Source organism: Heloderma suspectum, chromosome Z (assembly GCF_057233095.1).
Source record: "Heloderma suspectum isolate Gila_16-S chromosome Z, 16-S_ref, whole genome shotgun sequence".
Taxonomy (NCBI): domain Eukaryota; kingdom Metazoa; phylum Chordata; class Lepidosauria; order Squamata; family Helodermatidae; genus Heloderma; species Heloderma suspectum.
Window position 1 is genome coordinate 19,239,998 of NC_139476.1, and position 20,508 is coordinate 19,260,505.

At 49.3% G+C, this 20,508-nt stretch overlaps 2 protein-coding genes across 2 annotated transcripts; one reads left to right on the top strand and one right to left on the bottom strand.

Annotated features, from left to right (window-relative positions):
• Positions 1-654: 654 nt before the first annotated feature.
• On the bottom strand, positions 655-9,010 carry LOC146333849 (vomeronasal type-2 receptor 26-like). Its single transcript, XM_084825745.1, has 6 exons — positions 8,879-9,010; positions 6,356-6,736; positions 5,176-5,338; positions 4,505-5,073; positions 3,081-3,331; positions 655-1,606 (listed from the first exon to the last, which is right to left on the bottom strand). Exons 1-6 carry the CDS (start codon positions 9,008-9,010, stop codon positions 655-657), a joined length of 2,448 nt encoding a protein of 815 aa, XP_084681871.1.
• Positions 9,011-14,648: 5,638 nt separating this feature from the next.
• LOC146333850 (vomeronasal type-2 receptor 26-like) lies at positions 14,649-19,495 on the top strand. The gene is made up of 4 exons (XM_084825746.1): positions 14,649-14,815; positions 16,623-16,914; positions 17,772-18,611; positions 19,313-19,495. Exons 1-4 carry the CDS (start codon positions 14,649-14,651, stop codon positions 19,493-19,495), a joined length of 1,482 nt encoding a protein of 493 aa, XP_084681872.1.
• The last annotated feature ends 1,013 nt before the right edge of the window (positions 19,496-20,508 follow it).

The following is a 20,508-nucleotide window of genomic DNA, read 5'->3' on the forward strand; positions in this document are numbered from 1 at the left end:
ATACCAGATTGTTTAATGATAGCAACTTTTTATTTATTTATTTATTTATTTATTTATTTCTATACTGCCCAATAGCCGAAGCTCTCTGCGCGGTTCACAAAAATTAACTTATTATACTAAATAATTTGGTATAACCACCAAGCTTGGCCACCTTGCTGCTTAGTCCTAGTCCCAGATATTTGGATTATTACTGTCAGTATTCCTCCTACTATTCCTACTTCTACTACTACTACATTGGTTATTCTTACATTTATATCCTGCGCTTTTTCCTCTTGCAGGTAACCCGAGGCAGCTTCCATGGGCATCTATCTCCCCTCCATTTCATCTTCACAACAACCGTGTGAGGTAAGTTAGGCGCAGAGTCAGTGAGTGGCCCAAAGCCACCCAGGGAGCTTCATGGCCGAGTGGGGACTGGAACCCACATCTCCCAGGTTCCAGTCCGGTGCTCTAACCACTACACCACACTTGAAACAAACAAACAAACCAATATATGACCAGTAAATAAACCATGTACAGAAACAATGGACTTGATTGGATAGATGTATTTTTAAACAAGATAAAGTACAATAACTCCTGTAAGGATACATAGCATGGGGAAATGTGACGGAGGGACTGGACAATGAATTCACCGTGAATTCTCTACAGTAGTAAAAATCACAGAATCTTCCTCCTTATTAGATGATCCTTGGAATTGAGATTGGGCCTCAGGAGAATAATGTAGCATTTGGGGAGAAAGATGCAACCCAGGAGACCAGCCGCAGAGGCCAAGATGGAGAAGATCTCCACGGCCACCATAGACTTACCCTTGGTGCTCAGGTAAGTTGGCACGAAGGAGACCCACACGCTACAAAACACCAGCATGCTGAAGGTGATCAACTGGGCTTCATTAAAGCTGTCCGGCAATTTCCTTGCTAGGAAAGCCACTGTGAAGCTGATGAGAGCCAGGAAACCCATGTAAGCCAAGACACTGATAAACATGGTGACCGAGCCTTCCTGACATTCCACGATGATCTCTCCAGCCAGGGAATGGAAGTCCAGGTTTGGGAATGGGGGAGAGGTTGCCAGCCAGACAGCACAGATCACACCTTGCACAAGGGGACAGAACAGGACAATGGAGCTGGTCAATTGTCTCCCCAAGAGTTTTCTGGCCACATTTCCTGGCTTGGTAGCCATGAAGGCCAAAACCACGGTGACAGTTTTGGCCAACATGGAAGAAACGGCCAAAGAGAAAATTATGCCGAAAGCTGCTTGTCGGAGAAGACAAGTGATGTTTGTGGGTTGACCGATGAACAAGAAGGAGCAGAGGAAGCAGAGCAGGAGGGAGATGAGGAGGACATAGGTGAGGTCTCGGTTGTTTGCTTTGACTATTGGTGTGTCGTGATGTTTCATGAACGTTGCCAGCACTAGGACAGTGATCAGAGTGAGGAAAGCAGCAAGAGTTGCTAAAATGAATCCAAGTGTCTCTTGATACGAAAGGAAATGAATAGTTCTGGGAATACACTGGTCTTGGTTCTCATTAGGGTATTGATCTTCTGGGCAGTGAGTACAGCGAGCAGCATCTGCAATGAATAACAACGAATGAAGTATCTTGAACATGACACAGATGCTGGCGCCAGATCAGCCCACAAGGGAGTCGGTGGAATTCTCCTTTCGGAAGTTTATTGTACACCAAAGTGCAGAAACTCCCTTTCCTGGCCCTCTCTGTAAGCTTTGGCAACATATTTTATACGAACCGAGTCAGAAAAGGTGCAAAATGCCTTCTTTTCACATGACACTCCCTGATATCAGACTCATGCTCAATAGCGTGCAATGAAGGAAAACCCAAATTCTGTAAGCAAAAATGAAAATCTGGGAACGAACAAGTGAGCCACAATCTGTCACCTGCAGCGCCTTCTGAATGCACCAGTAAACCAAGCAACCAAGCAACCCACCCACCAACCAACCAACCAACCAACATCTGTCATTTTCTTTAGATTGAGGGCTGAGGACATGAGTTGGGGTAGAAGATGGGAAGCAGGTTCTGGAAAACACTACAGAAAAAGGGGCTATCTGTCTGACACTGGGGTTACAAGCTCCAGTTGTTAAAAGGATGACCAGCCCTCTGCCCGGATCAGTGTGCCACCCAAACAGCTTCAGACCTGATGCCAAAACAACGTACCCCTGGAAAGGTGAGCCAATGGCAATCAGGAAGTTCCAGATACTGTTTTTGCGAGCATTAGTAGACATAGACATAGAAGATTTCTTCAGGAAATTCTGAATACTTTGCAAACAAGGAAATCACAGAAATATGCAATCTGGAATGGAATTAACCGAAAAAAATCCATTCCTGGGGCAGACTCCTTGTCTAGATTACGCTCTTCTCCCAGCTCCACTCTTGCCCCAGTACATCCTGTACATCCTACATGGCTCTTGCCCCAGTACATCCTACATGGCTCCCAGACTTGGAGCTACCTGTCCAGGTAGAAATCGTCCCTTCTGGGCAACGATCACATCTGTAGCAGCAAACCGGCTTCTCCTCTGGATCTTTTTGCCAGTGTCCTGGATGGCACCTCTGCACACACCTCGCAAAGGGGGGCTCCTTAAAAGCAGAAGACAAATAATTCAGGATATCCAGATGACAGAAATTGCACCAAGCTAGATTCAGAATGACTCAAGTTCCCATTACATGACAGATGTTTCACCAATTGAGGAGGGTCGAAGTGACTCAGAACTATCGTATTCAAGGGTGATTATATATATTCACAGAGAGAGAGAGAGAGAGAGAGAGAGAGATGTATGCATGCATGCATGCATGCATACACACACACATCTAAGTTGGAAGCTGCTTTCTAACGAGTTAGACACTTGGTCCACCTAGTCTGGTAAAGTCTGCATGAATTCCAGCAGCTCTCCAGGGTTTTCGACAGAGGACTTTCTCCAGCCTATGTGCAGATGTGGGGACTAAAGCTGGACCTTCCTGCCTACAAAGATTGTGTTTGGCCATTGGGCGATACCAGCACCCTGCACCCTGGACTGAAAAAGACGTTGGTCTCATCTAGAAAGACTTCTGTTCTCAAAGGACAGACTGCAACATCCCTTACTTCTCCCATGACCCCAGAAGATTCAACTCCACCTCTGCAGGCCAGATGATTGCGTCAGAGTTAATGGTGAAGTCTTGTCCTGGGGGAGCGTCTGGATGCAGCCATCCGACTTTCGCAGGGGCAAAAGTGTGATTTGGAAGGAAAATCCAGTTCACAATATCGTAACTAGAGGACATCTCAGAATTATCGGTGAAATAGACTTCATCTCCAGCGCTGTTGTTAAAGCGGACGGTCTTCAAAGAGCCAAGAATCTGAAATGTAAGAGGTCCTTGGAAAATGGGCTGACTGGTTCTCGGGACGGTGAGGGGGGTCTGAAGTCTTCTAACGTACTGTGCCTGCCATTCAGCTTGGGGATTGCTTGGTTCTGTATTCTGTTGTGGGGTTTAATACTTAAGATGCTTCTTCACTGGGCACTAGCCGTGAGAAGCCGCTTACCCAGTGTTTTCGGGGGGTTGCTTGGCTCCTTCTTGCTCCAACGCACCCTTTCTCCGCCACTAACTGTAAAAATATACATGTCCAGCATAGGGATGGGGGAACAAGTGATGTGGGAATTCACCAGCCCAAGCCCGATATTTTCCTCTCCTTGGTTTGTGCTCGCTTTTGATTTTGCATGAACGGGAAAGTTGTGCAACAAAACAAGAAGAATGAATCTCGCATTTGCATACATTTCTAAAGTTGCACAAATTTCCTCTGTAGACTAAAGGGCGAAATGGTGCATTTGCAAAGTTGTGCAATTGCGAACTGTTTTCTCTTCCAAAAGCATGTATTTTCAAAAGTGAGCACCAGTTCGAGAAGTTGCAAATGTTTTGGGAGAGCACGTTCTCCTGCTCACACTCCCGTTTGGGGTGGTGAGCAGGGCATTTTTGCATGTTTTGTAAGTGGAAATTAAATTCTCCTATAGCCCTTGGAGCCTTTTGGCTCATGTCTGCTTGCTTCAACACATCCTGCTATCTCTGTGTGGGCACGAGAAGGAGCAGGGTCTTATCAGCAAAGACAACAAGATCTAAGTTTCAGCTGCTGGCTGGCAAAAAGGAGCGTGGGGGGGGGGAGAATCCTGCTGTCTGATACTGCAAAGTTTGGGAGCGGATCAGTGCTGCTTTAGAGACCTGCGCTGTATGTCATGGGGGCTTGCTTGAATCCTCCCTCCTTGTTCCCAAATACCTACACACATTCTTGGCACAGAAGTACAAAAAGTCTCTGCTACTGTCTACTCTCTTCCTAAACTCGCTCCAGGGAAATGGTGGCCCTGACAGGATATCTATGGGGAATCTTTTCCTTAGGAACATTAGTGTGAACTAATACAGCTTCTCCCAGACTGGCCATTTGCTTCCGGTACCTGATGGTAAAACCACTTCCAATCCCGGATGGTAAAAATTCAACCAGGCACTTTATATGAGAGATCCAGTTCTGAAGGAGGATGTTACCTGCCATGGCTGGACGTTCAGAAGTCTCCTGCCATCTCCCATCCATGCATGTTGAGATTCAGGTGAAGCCATGGCATGCAACGCGTGTGCCATGGAATAGACGGCATTGTAGATACTGTAGCTGCGACCGGTCATGCTCATGTCAAACATGGGGCCTGGCAGGTCCTCCCATTTCTCTTCCCCTGTGCACCTCTTGTCTGCCCAGTAGATGGGTTGGCCTGGTTTCAGGACCTGACAGTCAAATTCATATTCCCACCATTTATGGAGAAAGACGTCTCCTTGTGGTTGGAGTGGATGTAAATCCCAGAAGAAATGTTTGAAAGCTGGCACATTCCTTCTGTGGACCATGAAGTGCAAAGCACCATGGAAAGGTGTCAGATCAAGACGGCCGAAGCTGGATGCTCTCCCAGCAACCTCCAAATGTGGTGTGAAGATCCAAACCTTCCTAAATGAGGTCTTGGTAAAATATTCATTTCCTGCCATTGCCCATCCAAGATTTTTTAAGATCTTGGAGTTCCCAAAGAGAATCATCACTTGCAACTCATCCCAAGTATCGGAATCGATCAGTTCTGTAAAAAGAGGAGCATACGTCATAGGGACCGTACCAGTGAAAGCCACACAGATGTCATTCTGTATGAGCATTGGTGTCAGTGTCTGGATGAAATGTTCACCACGGTCATCCTCAGAAGCAAACAGCCCAATCCAGTTCCAATGGAAATGCAGGAGCAGCCTGACTAAGCCCTCAAATTGAGGCATTTCATTGGGATCAATGCGGAAGAAGGAAGGAAAGACCATTTTCTCCCTCTGGACAGGTTCAAAGACACCAAACATGAGCTGTGGGAAGGAATTTCCAGGGGGGTGGCTGTGTTAGTCCGTAGCAGCAAAAACAATGAAGAGGTTTGTGGCATTTCAAGGACTAGCCCATTCCAACTGTGTAAGCTTGCATGGACTAAGGCCTACGTCAGAGGCCTGAAGTGTTACCTTGGAGGAAGACGGTCATTTCAAAAATGGACTACTCAAGGTAAGCTGGAGCTCTGAGCTGACTCTATGCCCCCGTGGGTGTGGTTTTCATCCAAATGTCAGGGCTGCTGTGAAGGTAGGCCCAACACACTTCTTACCATTGCAATGAATGGGCCTTGGTGAGTATGGCAAAAATAAAGAACCTTCACAAGCAATTTGGGGACTTTTGAGCACCTCCCAAATTCCTCAGAATTATCTCAGGAGGCACAACTCAAGTATATCAACACATGGCAGCTGTGTGGGCCAGTTGCACCCAGAGCAACAAAGCGACCTGGAAACCCAGCTCATGAAATGGTTGGGGAGACACAGACTACAACACGGGACACAAAGTTTGTGAGGCTGAATCAGACACCTCCAACGTGCCCCCACTCCAAAACCCTTCTGCTAACAGCCTAAGGCACATGGCTGAAATGAATGCTATTGTGTATGGAAATGTGTCCCCATACCTAAAACACTGACTGATTTTAGATGGTGTGTGTGTGGGTGGTCTGTGTGTGCTGAGTCGGTTTTGGCCGCCAGAGCAACACAGAGTTTTGGAAACCTTGTTCATTTCCGAGTCTTTATGGGGTCACAACACTCTTTGTGTCTCCCAATCCAAATCGTATTGTTCTAAAGAAATCCCAGTGCTGGCTGGGATTCGTCATGTAGTAGTGACCTAAGATGAATGGCTACCGCTAAGGGTACTATATGGCAGGTTGACCAAAGTTGGAAGGTCACCTCCTCCTGCCAGGAAACACAGCGGTGCCACACACCCACTGCATGGGCAAGAGACTGTTGTCAGAGACCGGGTTTTGCATCTCTGTGTTCCTGAGTTCTGCAGAACCCGCTTACCTGAGGAATCTTGAAGGTGCCCATTAGAGACACCATCTGCCTTGATGATGTGGATTCGAGACCCCCAACAACAGACAGCAGTTTATCCCATCTGTTGCATTTATAATTCGGAAATGTTTGGCCCCGTGTGGAGAGCAAGGACAGGGTGTTCACGTAGATCCATCTTCCAACATCGCTGTGGTCATAGATGCGGAAGCCGAGGGTCACATTGGGTAGGAGAGCTGGGTTCTCGTTGAGCTCCTTGATGGCAAATGCCAAGGCAAGGTAGTGAAGGTTGTTGGCGGTTATTCGCCTGCAGTGAGAGTGACAATGAGTGTCGGTGGGATCCCAGTGGCACTTCTGAGAGCAGAAGAAGATAAAGTCCTTCTGGTTCCACCGTCTCTGAGTAAAGACCAATGCATCAGGCCAAAATCGAAGAATTCACAATCTCTCTCTCTCTCTCTCTCTCTCTCTCTCTCTCTCACACACACACACACACACACACACACAGAAATACACCACAGCATACCGAGCTATATTTCATAATATCATCACAAGAGCCCTGCTGGATCAAAGTGCCATCTAATTCAGCATTTCTGGTATTATTGCTTGTATATTTCAATTACTATTGTCCAGGCTTTCAGAGCTGAAGTACTGCCCAGGCGGCTTTCTAGTAAAACCTGTTTAGCATAATCAAAGCGAATGGAATGGAATGGAATGGAACGGAACGGAACGGAACGGAACGGAACAGAACAGAACAGAACAGAACAGAATAGAAGGGTTGGAAGGGGCCTACAAGGCCATCCAGTCCAACCCCCTGCTCAATGCAGAGCATCCCTGACAGGTGGGTGTCCAGCCTCGTCTTGAACGCCTCCAGTGTGGGAGAGCCCACCACCTCCCTAGGTAACGGGTTCCATTGCTGTATTGCTCTAACAGTCAGGAAGTTTCTCCTGGAGTTCAGCCGGAATCTGGCTTCCTGCAACTTGAGCCCATTCTTCCGTGTCCTGCACTCTGGGATGATCGAGAAGAGATCCTGGCCTTCCTCTCTGTGAGGAAGAGGACATGTTTTCTTTATTATTATTAGTTGTTTTCAAAGTTTGTTTTGTACTTGTATGATGGACTTTCCAGGTATACTCAAACTCCCAAATGTTGGGAAAATATTTCTTTTACGGGGCAGGCTTTTCACAGATGTGTTATGTAAGCAATAGGCGTGTGGTGTAACATCCTACACTGTGTTTCGTTCAGGCTTCACCACTACCTTGCAGTTGGATGGCTGTCAGTGGCAGAGTGGTGGACCGAAGTCCTCGGTTTGTCTGTTTGCTGGAGGAGAGACATGGAGTCCCTGCACTCTACCATGCAGCCTTGACTTCACAGGCAGACCTGCCTCTGAAGGTGGAGGTTCTACCATTCCACTTCTCTATTGTGCTGCTTCTCCTATCCTGTCTAGCACACACACACACACACACACACATACACACACACACATGCTGGGTGACTGAATTGCTTTGCAGCAAATCTATCCCATTTCAGCATACGCATTCCCCCCCCCAATTGTTCTCCCTTTTACCACTGAGAGGAAAAACATTTCTACAACAGAGGAAAAAGTTCTGAAGTTGTGCAAATCTCAAAAGTTGTGTGTTCCAAAAGTCATGAGTCTTTCGAAGTGCACATTTTGCAAACATGGATACGAGACTGGGGGTGTGCAAATGTTTCGGGAGAACGGACGTGCACTCCCGTTCGCAAACGGGGCATTTTCGAGCGAAGCGTGAACTGAAACACATTTCTCGGACATCCTAAATGTTTATTTATGTATTTATAGAACTTTTATTCTGCTTATTATCATAACATCTCCAAGCGATTCACAAGGCTTCAGTCTCAATCTCTTGTGAGCTGCTTCTATTGTCAGACTGCTTGTCTTCCTTATCAGGGATTTTATTATCAGTCCCCCTGTTCTGCTGCTGGAAAAACCACACAAAATACATTTATAGCAGAGAACGCCATCCTCACCCTGCAAGACGTCTGAAGCACCCAGCCGTGGGAATGCTTTCAGTCGGGTGGCACGCTCACGCTCACACACACACACACACACACACACACGGCTTTGTCACTGCCAGATCCTTCACACGGAACCAGACTATTGCCTAGCTCTGCCTGCCCCCCTTACACCAAACGGCCTCGAGAGGCAAGACAGTTGTTCTCCAGGTTTGCAAAGATGTGGATCTGGAATGGAAAAGTCTCCCCGGGTCCCCAGCCTATTCTAGCTCAGAATAAGACCCCTTCTTTGATTCCCATTACGCATTGGATCCATTCATGACACGACTCTGAGAATCTCATATACAGCCAGGAATTCAGAACTGAAGTGACATGGTGAATGCATACATGAGACATAGCCCTCGAATCAGAAGGAGAAGCAGGCAGACGTCTGCTCCGGATTCATCCTGTAGAAACTTACGGTGTATAATAGACGAACCGCGATGGCCCTAGAATCAATATTTCCCGGGAAAAGATAGGATAAACATCGCCAAGCGGTAGATTCCCACCCACAATGAAGTCTCCTGGCTGGTAATAGTCTTCTCGTACTTCATAAGGCCTGGCCAAGAGGCAGGTGGTCCTCAGCATCGCCTGCGTGGCCTGAGTCCGGTTCCAAAACAGCAGCAGCAGCAGCAGCTGAACCATCCTCGGTAGGAAGAGGCTTTTCCTCCCAGGCCAGTGTCCAAGCAGAACCTGAGGGAGAGCCAGCTAGACAGGCTCCAGCCGGGGAATGAGGTCTTGGCAAGCAATGAGCAGATGCTGAACGATCCGACTTCAACCCAGCCCCCCATGGAAGGGCTCAGGGCATATTCATGTGAAGCAAGTGTTGGCCTGGAGTTCTCTGTTGTTGACTTGCTGGATGGAAATCCATGGGGGCTTCCTGCAGATTTACTGTCATTACCCTGGTAACACCAGGGGAGAGGAAGAAGCAGGGCCCCACAGTGCTGGGCTCCCTTTGCACCTCGAACGGTGAAAAACATGTTTGCATTCCTCTTTGGCTCTCTGTGGGGCAGGTGGAGTTCACTTTAGTCATCAAGTTCTGCCCTTCGGTCTGCGTGAAATTGAGCGCCTGAATCCAAGATGGAGCCCAGGCATGTGCGAAGTTCTTTGTGGGCCGCATCCTTTTGAGGGAGATCATAGAATAGTATAGTAGGGTTGGAAGGAGCCTACAAGGCCATCAAGTCCAACCCCCATGATCCAGAACAGTGTGTTTGACCTGAAACGTACCAAAGTATTCATTAAATGCAACCATGAGAGAGAAGCTCCGCTCTCCAAGAAGAAATCCCACGAAGGGAAAAGTTAGGAAAAAGTCAATGCTCGATTACCTTCGCACTCTTCATTTCTGTGCACAACGTGTTCTTGCCACATGAGAGTGGGCCACTTGTAAAAATCACACATCCATCCGTATCATTTGACACAGATGTGAAGACCTATCTAGACCACAAACGTCTCAGCATCTCCTCTGCAGCTGCTCTGCAAACAGAGGAAAGCGAAACTGGCGGAGCAACTCGGAAAGCGTCCTTCTCCTGAGACAGACCAAAGGTCCATCTAGTCCATTCTCTCCTGCTCTGCGTGGCAGGGTCTTTCCTTCCCTGTCCCACCTAGAAATCCTGCGGGGCGCTGAACCTGGGGGCTTCCGTGTGCAGAGCGGATGCCCTTTGGCTCCTTTGGCTAATGCGAAAGCAAGTTTCCAGCCCTCATGGTTCTGAATAAAGGGACGATTTAAGCAGGTAGCTGCTTTAAGTCATGTGAGAGCCTTGGTGCCATGAGCTCAATACTGCCTGCACAGATTGGCTGATGTCTTACGTTTGCTGCAAAAGGAATCAGACACATTCCCAGAGGTCAGGAGTAATGGCAGGCTGACTGCTGAGTCAAACACGCTGTCCTCTCCAGCTCAATATCTAGCTCTTCTGGGTGGTAGAAAGGCGCTCTCTCTCTCTCTCTCTCTCTCTCTCTCCATCTCTCCATCTCTCTCTCCCAGGGTTGCCTGTATACGTGAATGATCAACACTGAAACCCATTGCGTTCGAAGAACGTGTTCCGTCAATGAACTGCGGCCCTTCCTCTAAATAGAAAACAATGTCCCGGTCCTCATTGTACTGAGTGAAGAGCTGATCAAGACAGAAGCTGCTTTAGAGCGTGCAAGAGCTATGGGGCCATTTGGTCTTTGCTGCCTGCACTGATGGGCAGCAGCCCTCCTGGGTTGCAAAGCGGGCTCTTTCCCCACCCTACCTGGAGATGCCGGGGATGGAACCTAGGGCTTTCTGCATCAGCAAGAGTAAGAGAGCAAAGACATGCGCTCCCAGCAATGGCAGAAGTCAGAGAGGGAGGGAGGGAGGGAGGGAGGGAGGGAGGGAGGGAGGGAAGGAAGGAAGGAAGGAAGGAAGGAAGGAAGGAAGGAAGGAAGGAAGGAAGGGGGGGAGCAAAAGGAAGAAATCACAAGAAACCACATGGTAGGCGATAGAGATCCTGAGGCCAGCTGTGGTCACATTTCCATGAACTAACTAACGGCGGCGCTTCCCCCTTCCAGAAACTTGCAGATGGGGCTGCCATATTCCCAACAGTTATGTGAGGGAGAAGAAGAAAGGAGGCCTGTTGGCTTCATGAGGGGCTTCCAGGAAGACCCTGGGCTGACCACCGCCAGAGGCGGGATGCTGAGCTAGATGGAACCACCTTGTCCCAATGGAATGGGGCTCATCGGATGTTCTTCTTCATATATTCCTCTCTGACAATGTAATGGATGAGGCTGATGCAGTATAGAGCTGCCCCCTGGGAAGGATCCTGGCAATTTTTTAAAAATGGCCTTATTTAGATTTTAGTGTTGCATTTTGGCTTTACCTGTAACCCACACTGGAAACGTTTCTGTCCAGAAAAGGGGAACTCAAACAATGAAAATAGGCAATAAAGTTGTTGTTGTTGTTCATTCGTTCAGTCCGGCTCTTCGTGACCCCATGGACCACACTAGGCCTCCCTGTCCTGCGCTCTCTCCCGGAGCGTGCTCAAGTCCATATTCATTGCATCAGTGATGCTATCTAGCCATCTCAGCCATATTCAAGTCCATATTCATTGCATCAGTGATGCTATCTAGCCGTCTCATCCATATTCAAGTCCATATTCATTGCATCAGTGATGCTGTCTAGCCATCTCATCCATATTCAAGTCCATATTCATTGCATCAGTGATGCTACCTAGCCATCTCATCCATATTCAAGTCCATATTCATTGCATCAGTGATGCTGTCTAGCCATCTCATCCATATTCAAGTCCATATTCATTGCATCAGTGATGCAATCTAGCCATCTCAGCCATATTCTAGTCCATATTCATTGCATCGGTGATGCTATCTAGCCATCTCACCCTCTAAGACATTGTAAATGTGCTGAATTCAGTCTCTGATCTAGCAGAGCTCTTCAGATGTCCTTCTAAAATGCAGCTAGCAGGACTGTGTGACTCTGTGTGAAAATAGGACAATCTGAATTTCACTCTGAACCTTCATGGAGAGCTCTTTAGTCTTTTTTTTTTTTTTTTCCTTCAGAGAGGGTTGAACCAGATTGACTTTCTAACGCTCCACTTCTCAACAGTTCGGTTGTGATCCTCACCTACCTCCCAATGTCGCTCTCACCATCGCAGGTCAATGGGCAGGAACTACCAGCCCTTCCTGGCCTTGGCGTTCGCAATCCCTGAGATCAACCAGGATCCGGCTCTCCTTCCCAACACGACACTTGGCTTCCGAATCTGTGACACAAGGGCCTGGCCAGATGGATGCATGTGAACAGCCTCTCTCTTCTTCCCACTCGGGGGCAAATGATTCCCAATTATAAATGTGACAGGCAGGATAAACTGCTCTCCATTATTGGGGGTCTTGACTCCCTGTCCCCTAGGGAGATCGCATCTTTAATGGGCATCTACAAGATCCCCCAGGTAAGGGGACTCTTCTGGGTATGGACGTAGGGGGCCTGCTGAGCTCAGTTACACTAAGACAGGTAGGCCAATCTCTGAAGACGGATTTGCCCATGCTGGACGGCAGGAGCAGGGGGTCCCCTGACATTGGCTAACCTGACCTGACACATGAAAATCTTGGTGGTAGACAGGGATCTCAGGCGGCCATTGCTAATCCCAGCCAAGGATGGATCTGTTATTTAGAAAAATGATTCAGATTCGGAGAAATAACGAGGAGCCTTGTGACACCGTAAAGACTCAGAAACGGATGAGGCCCTGCAAGACTCCTCCTTGTCCCTACTGCGATCAACGAACACATCTTCCCCTCGGGTGACTGGGGGAAGACCCTTCCCCAACACTGTGCCTGTCTTTTATGTATTGGGCTGTCCATATTGCCTTGGGAGAGAGCTTTGGCTATTGGGCGGTGTAGAAATGGAATACATGAAATAAATAAATAAATAAATTGGGAAGGGCTCTATGGCTAGAAAGCCCCCAATATGCATATAAGGCCTCATACATCTTGACTGTAGACCCACAGGAGTATTCATTACAATAGTTAGGAACTGTGTCAGGGTTACCTGCGTGGCAGACCTGACTTTTGGTGGTCACAGTGGGCTCTCCCACATGGGAGGCCTTCAAGATGAGGCCGGGCAGCCATCTGTCAGGGATGCTCTGACTTGGATTCCTGCACTGAGCAGAGGGTTGGACTCGGTGGCCTTGTAGGCCCCTTCCAACCCTACTATTCTATGATTCTGTAGGGATGCTCTGACTTGGATTCCTGCACTGAGCAGGGGGTTGGACTCGGTGGCCTTGTAGGCCTCTTCCAACCCTACTATTCTATGATTCTATGATTCCCCTCTGGTGACTGGGGGAAGACCCTTCCCCAACACTGTGCCTGTCTTTTATGTATTGGGCTATCCATATTGCCTTGGGAGAGAGCTTCGGCTATTGGGCGGTATAGAAATAAATAAATAAATAAATAAATTGGGAAGGGCTGTACGGCTAGAAAGCCCCCAATATGCATATAAGGCCTCATACATCTTGACTGTAGACCCACGGGCCTATTGATTACGATAGTTAGAAAATGTGTCAGGGTTACCTGTGTGGCAGACCTGACTTTTGGTGGTCACAGTGGGCTCTCCCACACTGGAGGCCTTCAAGACGAGGCCGGGCAGCCATCTGTCGGGGATGCTCTGACTTGGATTCCTGCACTGAGCAGGGGGTTGGACTCGGCGGCCTTGGAGGCCTCTTCCAACCCTACTATTCTGGGATCCTAGGATTCTGTGTCCACACAGGAGAAGTCATGTAGACATCTATTTTTTAAAATGGGCCTCTTCCTTCTTGGCAGGCATCCGAAGTCGGCAGGAGTTGTCCGGGGAAGCTTCTGCTGTAAAAATGTGCAAGCCTTTCAATAGCCACAGAATTCTGCTGCTGCAGACTAACCGGGAATCCCTCCCTTCTGCTTGGTTATGTTGAGGGAGAGAAAAGGGCATTTCCTTCCTTCTTCCAGAGTGATTGCAACGAAGTTGCCGATACTTGGGGACACACACACACACACACACACACACACAATATAATATTGGCCCATCTGTAATGTATCGGGCTATCGATAGCTACTCATCCTGGAGGAAATATGCAACCCCCGGAAGTATCAGGAGCAGTGTGCTCCTCTGGGACTGGACATCCACCCCAGAGTAAATGGGATGGAGAAGGCAGGCGTCGGCCATCGCAACACGGCCCCCGCCTCTTCCAAGACGTTCGGACGGCGGGCGGACCAGCCCTTTCGGCCAGCAGTGCCTCTGTGCCCAGCCCCGCACTGCTGTAGCCAGGGCCAGCTCCTCCCTTTCTCGAGGAACCTGTCTGGGCTAGCACCCTTCGCCGCAGGCCTGGACCCCGTCTAGATCCAGGAGCTGAGATTTACAGAGGCCAAAGGGCAGAACCTGACGACGGCCCATCGAGGAGCAGAGGCTGACGCAACCCTGTTTTTCTCCCTCGGAGGTGCGAAGGGACTCCAGCGCTCTGGGGCTGCGGGTCTTTCCCGGGATGAAATTATCCAAATGACAGCAATTCACGGGGAAACCGCGGGGGTTTCCAGCCGGGAGGCCAACAGCAGTGCCGCCCAGGAGGAAACGTCCTCCCCATAAGTAGGCCCAGAGCCCTTCCGTGTGGGGCTGATCCCTTTGTGAGATCATTTCTTGCCAAGACCCGATTCCCCTGCTGAGGCCTGTGCACTCCGCTTCCCTTCACATCCTGTCGGGTTGCTGCCCTTGCAGGGAAGGCATCTCCACGCCGCTGTGCATCTGGCTGCTGCTAATATTTCAGCTCCTGTCTCAAGCGACCAGAGGATGCAGAGGACGGTGTGCCTCCTGAGCTGGATGTATCTCCGGCCAAGTGACTATTACAGTCCGGGAGACCTCATTGTCAGCGGGAATCTGCCCCTTGGCACTTATTATTATACCAAGTCCGAAGAATTCTGTCGTTTCGACACGTCCGAGTTCTCCGTCATTCCACAGTAAGCTTCCCCAAGAGGGACCTGGGGGGGACGCTTGCCTGCTTTGCTCCCAGATCACAGGGCTCCTTCCAGGGAGATGCATCAGCGACACTGCTGGTGTCCCACCTTGCCTAGCTGGATGTCCCAGAGGCTTGCCACGAATGGTTTCCACCTGCAAAGGCAGTCAGAGACTTGGAGGTCCTTCTCTGGCTTCATTCTGAGGGGGTTTGTGCAGGGAACATAGGCAGAGCTAACCGGTCATTTGGCTTCACCTTGACCATCTCGTCATAACTAAGAAATGCCCCTGCCCCAAGCAGACTTCGTCTAGGACAGGGGAGGGGAAGGTGGGTCTGGATCCCCTGGCAGATATCTGCCGTGGGTCAGAATGCACTGCTGACTCCCAATTGTGTACGAACAGCAGCGAGAAAGGATTCCCTCGTGCCCCAAACAGCACCGCTGAATTGGAGAAAACTTGGGTGTCCCCAGGAATGGGGTTTTGCGTCCAAGCCTGTGGGCAACATTAAGTTTTAGTACTCAGAACAAAGTCCTGAGCTCAGACTATTTTAACTCGAAGTGCATGTCTTTAATTCAGCGTGCAGGCTTTGGCTGGGAGAATCTTGGGGGGTATTCCAATCGGAAATGGATCCTGCGAGCTTGAAGGCTGCCCGGTCCCCATCAGGCTCCCAATCAGGCATTCCCAGATATGGTTTGGCACACGGCTCCCATCATCCATGCTCAAATGCATGGGACAATCGGAGGTGTACTGGGGATCCAAGGCTGGGAAGCACCGAAGGCATCCTGGCGGCTGGATGCGTCAGACGTTTTGCAGGGTGCGAAGGGGATTCTGTAGCAGAGGGGCTGGGCGACCAGCCAGATGGGCGATTCATAAATTTAATAATAAATAATAATAAATAAATAGCATGCAATGACGGCGTCCTTCTTCGCAGCCCCAGAAATAAGGGCTCTGATCATCAAAGGCTGAAATACTTAACAGTTAGTCGGCAGTATATTTAATGCAAGAAATACAGTTCCGCACAACAACTTCAAGCTACTCAAACATAATTTACATTCAGCAATGACAGATGAGCTCCCGCCTCCAAGAAGGAAATGCAAGAAGGGGAACGAAAAGCTCTATACTCCATTTCTAGGCACAAAGTCCTTTCAGCGCTAAAAGAACAAAGTGGGCCCCCTTTCAAAATTACGCATATAACCGTATCATTGGACATATATGTGAAGATATATTCTGGACCACAAAAGACGCAGCAGTTCCCCTATAGGTGCTCCGTAAAGGGAGCAAAACAAAAGCGGATCAGCCCCCTGGAAAGCTTCCGTCAGCTGAGGGAGACCATCGGTCCATCTAGATCAGTCTCTTCTGCACTGAATGGCAGCAGCTTTCTGACAAAAAGGATCAGACCAATTCCTGGAGGAGGGGTCTGTTGGCAGCTCTGAACCGAGACAGCGCAACAGAGACTCCATTATGAGAGGTGGTCTACCACTGAGCTGGAGTCGTCATGCGGTGGAGAAGGAGGGCTGTTGCCTTCATCTCCTCCTTTGGTCTCCCGGCAAACTATCTTGGCTGGCCACAGTCAGGAACAGGAAAGAACCACCCTAGTTTGAACTACCACGGCGCATGTAACAAAATGCGGCTCGCACAACTTGGTGTCTCTCCAGGTGAACAGAACTATCGACATTTGTCTGTGATCTTCCATTGCCTTTGGCCTGGAAGGCTTTGCCTTTGTTCAGAGAGGGTTCGGCCAGATGGACTTTTTAATCCTCCAGTTCTGTTGGGATCCTCACCCACCGCCCAATGTCTCTCTCATCCCTGCAGGGCAGTACTGACAAACTACCAGCTCTTCCTGTCCTTGGCGTTCGCCATCACTGAGCTCAACAAAGATCCGGCTCTCCTCCGAAATACCACCCTCGGCGTCAACGTCTACACACACATGGGCCTTGTCAGATGGATGCATCAGAACAGCATCTCTATGCTTTCCTCTCAGGACCGAATCACTCCCAATTTTAAATGTGGCAGCCAAGATCAACTGCTCTCTGTCATCGGGGGCCTCGACTCGAAATCCTCAAGGGAGATTGCGTCCGTAATGGGCATCTACAAGATCCCACAGGTAAGGGGATTCCTCTGGGGAGAGATGTGGGGGACATGCAGAGCTCAGGAACACTGGGGTAGACATGCTGATTTCTGAAAACTGACTTGCTGATGCAGCGGGCGTGTCACCTTGGTCCTGGATGGCAGGAGTAGAGGGCCTCCTAGAATCCTAGAATCATGGAATAGTAGGGTTGGCAGGGGCCTACAAGGCCATCGAGTCCAGCCCCCTGCTCAGTGCTCACTTTGGCTAACCTGCCACGCTATACGCTTGGTGGTAGCCAGCAACAGGAATGGGTCCGTTTTGTCGGAAAGGGTTTTGGATGGGGCGGAATGACAAGGAGCCTTGTGACACCGTAAAGACTCAGAAACAAAGTCGTTGCTGCAGGATTCCTTGTTCTTCTTGCTGCGGCTCAATAATGCAGCTACCCCTCTGGGGACTGGGGAAGACACCCCCCCTCCCGCAACAATATAACATTTGTCAGTCTTTGATGTATTGGGCTATGAATATTGTCTTTGGGGAGGGGCCCTATAGCTAGAATACCCCCCAAATGCATACAAAGAGTGGATGTTCTGGAATATAAACACAGGTACCTCATTGCGATGGTTAGGGACCAACTTTGTCAGGCTTGTCTTCATGGCGGACCTGACTTTGGGGGCGATACCCACACAGGGGGAGTCTTAAAGATGTCACAGGACTTCAGTTTGCAGTTAGATATCTGTTTCTGAAATGGGTGTCTTCCTTCTTGGCGGCTCTTGGTGCATTTGAGGTCATCTGGAGCAGCCCAGGGAAGCTCGTGCCATAAAACGAAATGTGCTAGTATTGAAAATGCCACAGAATTCTGCTGCAGCCGACTAACAGGACATTCCTTCCTTGAGCTTGGTTACGGCTTACTCAGCCCTGTTCAGGGAGAGAAAGGGGCATTCCCTTCCTTCTTCCGGATCAATCCCAACGAACTTGCCGAGTATGCGAGTGTAGTCCGGCTTCTCCTGCATTTCCACTGGAACTGGATTGGGCTGGTTGCTACCAGTGATGACAGTGGCGAGAATTTCATCCAGATGCTGACAACAATGCTCGAGCGGAAGGACATCTGTGTGGCCTTCACTGAGATGTTCAAGTCAGAGGACCAGCGCTATGTGATTCAGGTACGATCTGGCACTATTCCTAGTTCTTGGTTTGAGCCCCAAGTGATGCTTGTGTTTGGGGACTCCATTGTTATTGTTCAAATAGCAAGTTTATTGGGCGTTCATGAAAAAAAGACTGAGATTCCTTTTAGGAAGGTATGGATCATGACCTCCCACTGGGAAGTTGCTGTGACAAGACCCTTGAGTGGGCGAGTTCTAAAATCCATCCAGGGAGCTCTGCACGTCACAGTCCACAGAAGGGATGTGCCAGGATTCAAGCATTTTGTTCGGGCTTTAGACCCACTCCAACCGCACGGAGACGCCGTTCTCCGTCACACGTGGGAAACGGTATTTCAATGTCGTTTTCTGAACCGAGGCCAAACCTCTCGAAGGTTTTGGAGGATCTGTACCAGGAAAGAAAAGCTAGAAGACCAGCAAGACTCCTTGTATGAGATGAGGATGTCCAGTCACAGCTACAACATCTACAACACCGTCTATTCCGTGGCACACGCCTTACATGCCGTGTACATATCAGGATCCAAGCGTGCAATAACGACGGAAGCCAAGAGGCTCCTGAATGTCCAGCCGTGGCAGGTAATGTTCTCATGAAGATTTGGCCTTCGACGTTTTGTCCAAGACAAGTTGCCTTGGACATTTGTCCTTGGACAAGATGCCTTGGGCATTTTTTAAAGGTCACATCCTGGGAGCAAAGAGTGAGTCTTCGAGAAGGGCTATTAGCCCATTCTACAGATCCTAAGAAAAATATTGCCTGTGGATATTCTCCCATGGCTGTCATTTCCCTTAAAGAGCATTAAGAAGTAAGTTAGGAGTAGTGGAGACCAGCTGTACTTCTGTAAGAATTATATATTTACAACTGTGGATACTGAGGAGGGAGGGACCAGGCAGGCCTCCATCCCAAATATGGATTTCTAGTCTGCAAAGGAGTATTCCTTGACCCCCCCACCAACTCTCAGACACAATCAGAAGGCAGCTCCCCACATCCCATGTTCCTTCTTGACATCCAACTGAAGACCCCCAGATGTTGGTCTCCTTGCCACTACGAGCAAACTCCCTCCAGCACCCACTCCAAGATATATTGGCCTGTTGTGGTCAGTAGACACCAGCCAAAACCAAACCACTGTGTGTGCATGATCAAGCAAAAAAGATGAATCCTGAGCATGAAACCAAATATAGTGCAGGGAGGAAAGCCTAACTTGATGGCAGTCACGGTTTGCTAGAAGATGCCTGGTCTCACTCACAGCCACGCTGGCCTCTGAGCATCTCTTCCATTTCAGATCCTTGCTTCCTTGAGGAACGTCTGGTTTAACAACAGTGCTGGAGACCAAGTCTCTTTCATGGACAATGGCAGGAGATACGATATCCTGAACTGGGTTTTCTTCCCAAATGGATCTTTATCTCCGGTGGAAGTTGGAAGAGTGGATTCAGGGGCTCCCTCAGGACAAGACTTCACCATTTGATCGGATGGGATCGTGTGGGCTACAGAGGTGGGGCTGAAGTGACAGTTCTAGGGCAGCTGTTGGCCAGGAGGCACCCATAATGACAACTGAAGGCACCCACCATCCCCTTTCCTCACGCCCTATCCCCATTCCCACCCCCCAACCCCCTGGAAGTGGCAGCTGCAGTGGAGAGAAGAAATAAGGCAGAGGGAATCCAAGCTGGGGGCTGAAGAAAGGTGGGAATCCAAGCTGGGTGGGGAGGAAAGACATACATGCCCAGGGGCCCAAATGGCTGTGGGGGAATGCACCCTCAGTCTTCGACGGCAAAGGTGGCAATGGGTCCACAACGGTTGCCTGCCCCTGTTCAAGGGTCACGGTAGAACGTAAGAGCGTTGCAGTCCTCTCCCTTGAGAACAAAGGCTGTCTTTCTAGATGAGACCAAAGGCCCATTGAGTCATCATCCCACGGTAAAAAGCAACCTTTGCATGTAAATCCCAGGTTTGGTCCCGGAATAGTGGGTGGGGTTCCAGCATTACAGTTTCTCTCTTCCCCTTTGAGCCTCCTCTGTGATGTTTCTAAGTAACCTGCAGACATCCAGAAGAGATTTGGCTCTCCTCAAGTGGTGATCCTATCCATCATGTAGTGGGAAATTCTGCTGAGCGACTTGGTTCAGAGCAATTTTTGTCACCGAACATCCTCAACTGTTTGCCTCTTCCCTTTCAGAAGCCGCCCTTCGCCAGGTGTGTGGAGCGGTGCTCTCCAGGGCACCGGAGAAAAGTTCCAGAGGGGAAGCCGGTTTGCTGCTACAGATGTGATCTTTGTCCAGATGGGACGATTTCCAACATGACAGGTACCTCAAACTCTGAGAGCCATATAAAAGTGCAGAACGTCCTGGGGGCAGAGTGGAGCGGGGGCAAAGGGAAGGTCATAGGCCAGGAGAAGAGTCTGCCGTTTCCCCCAGGAATTTTTTTTCCTGTCATCGGACTGTATGCTGCTGCTGTTTATTTGCTTGCAAGCTATACAAAATTGCTGGA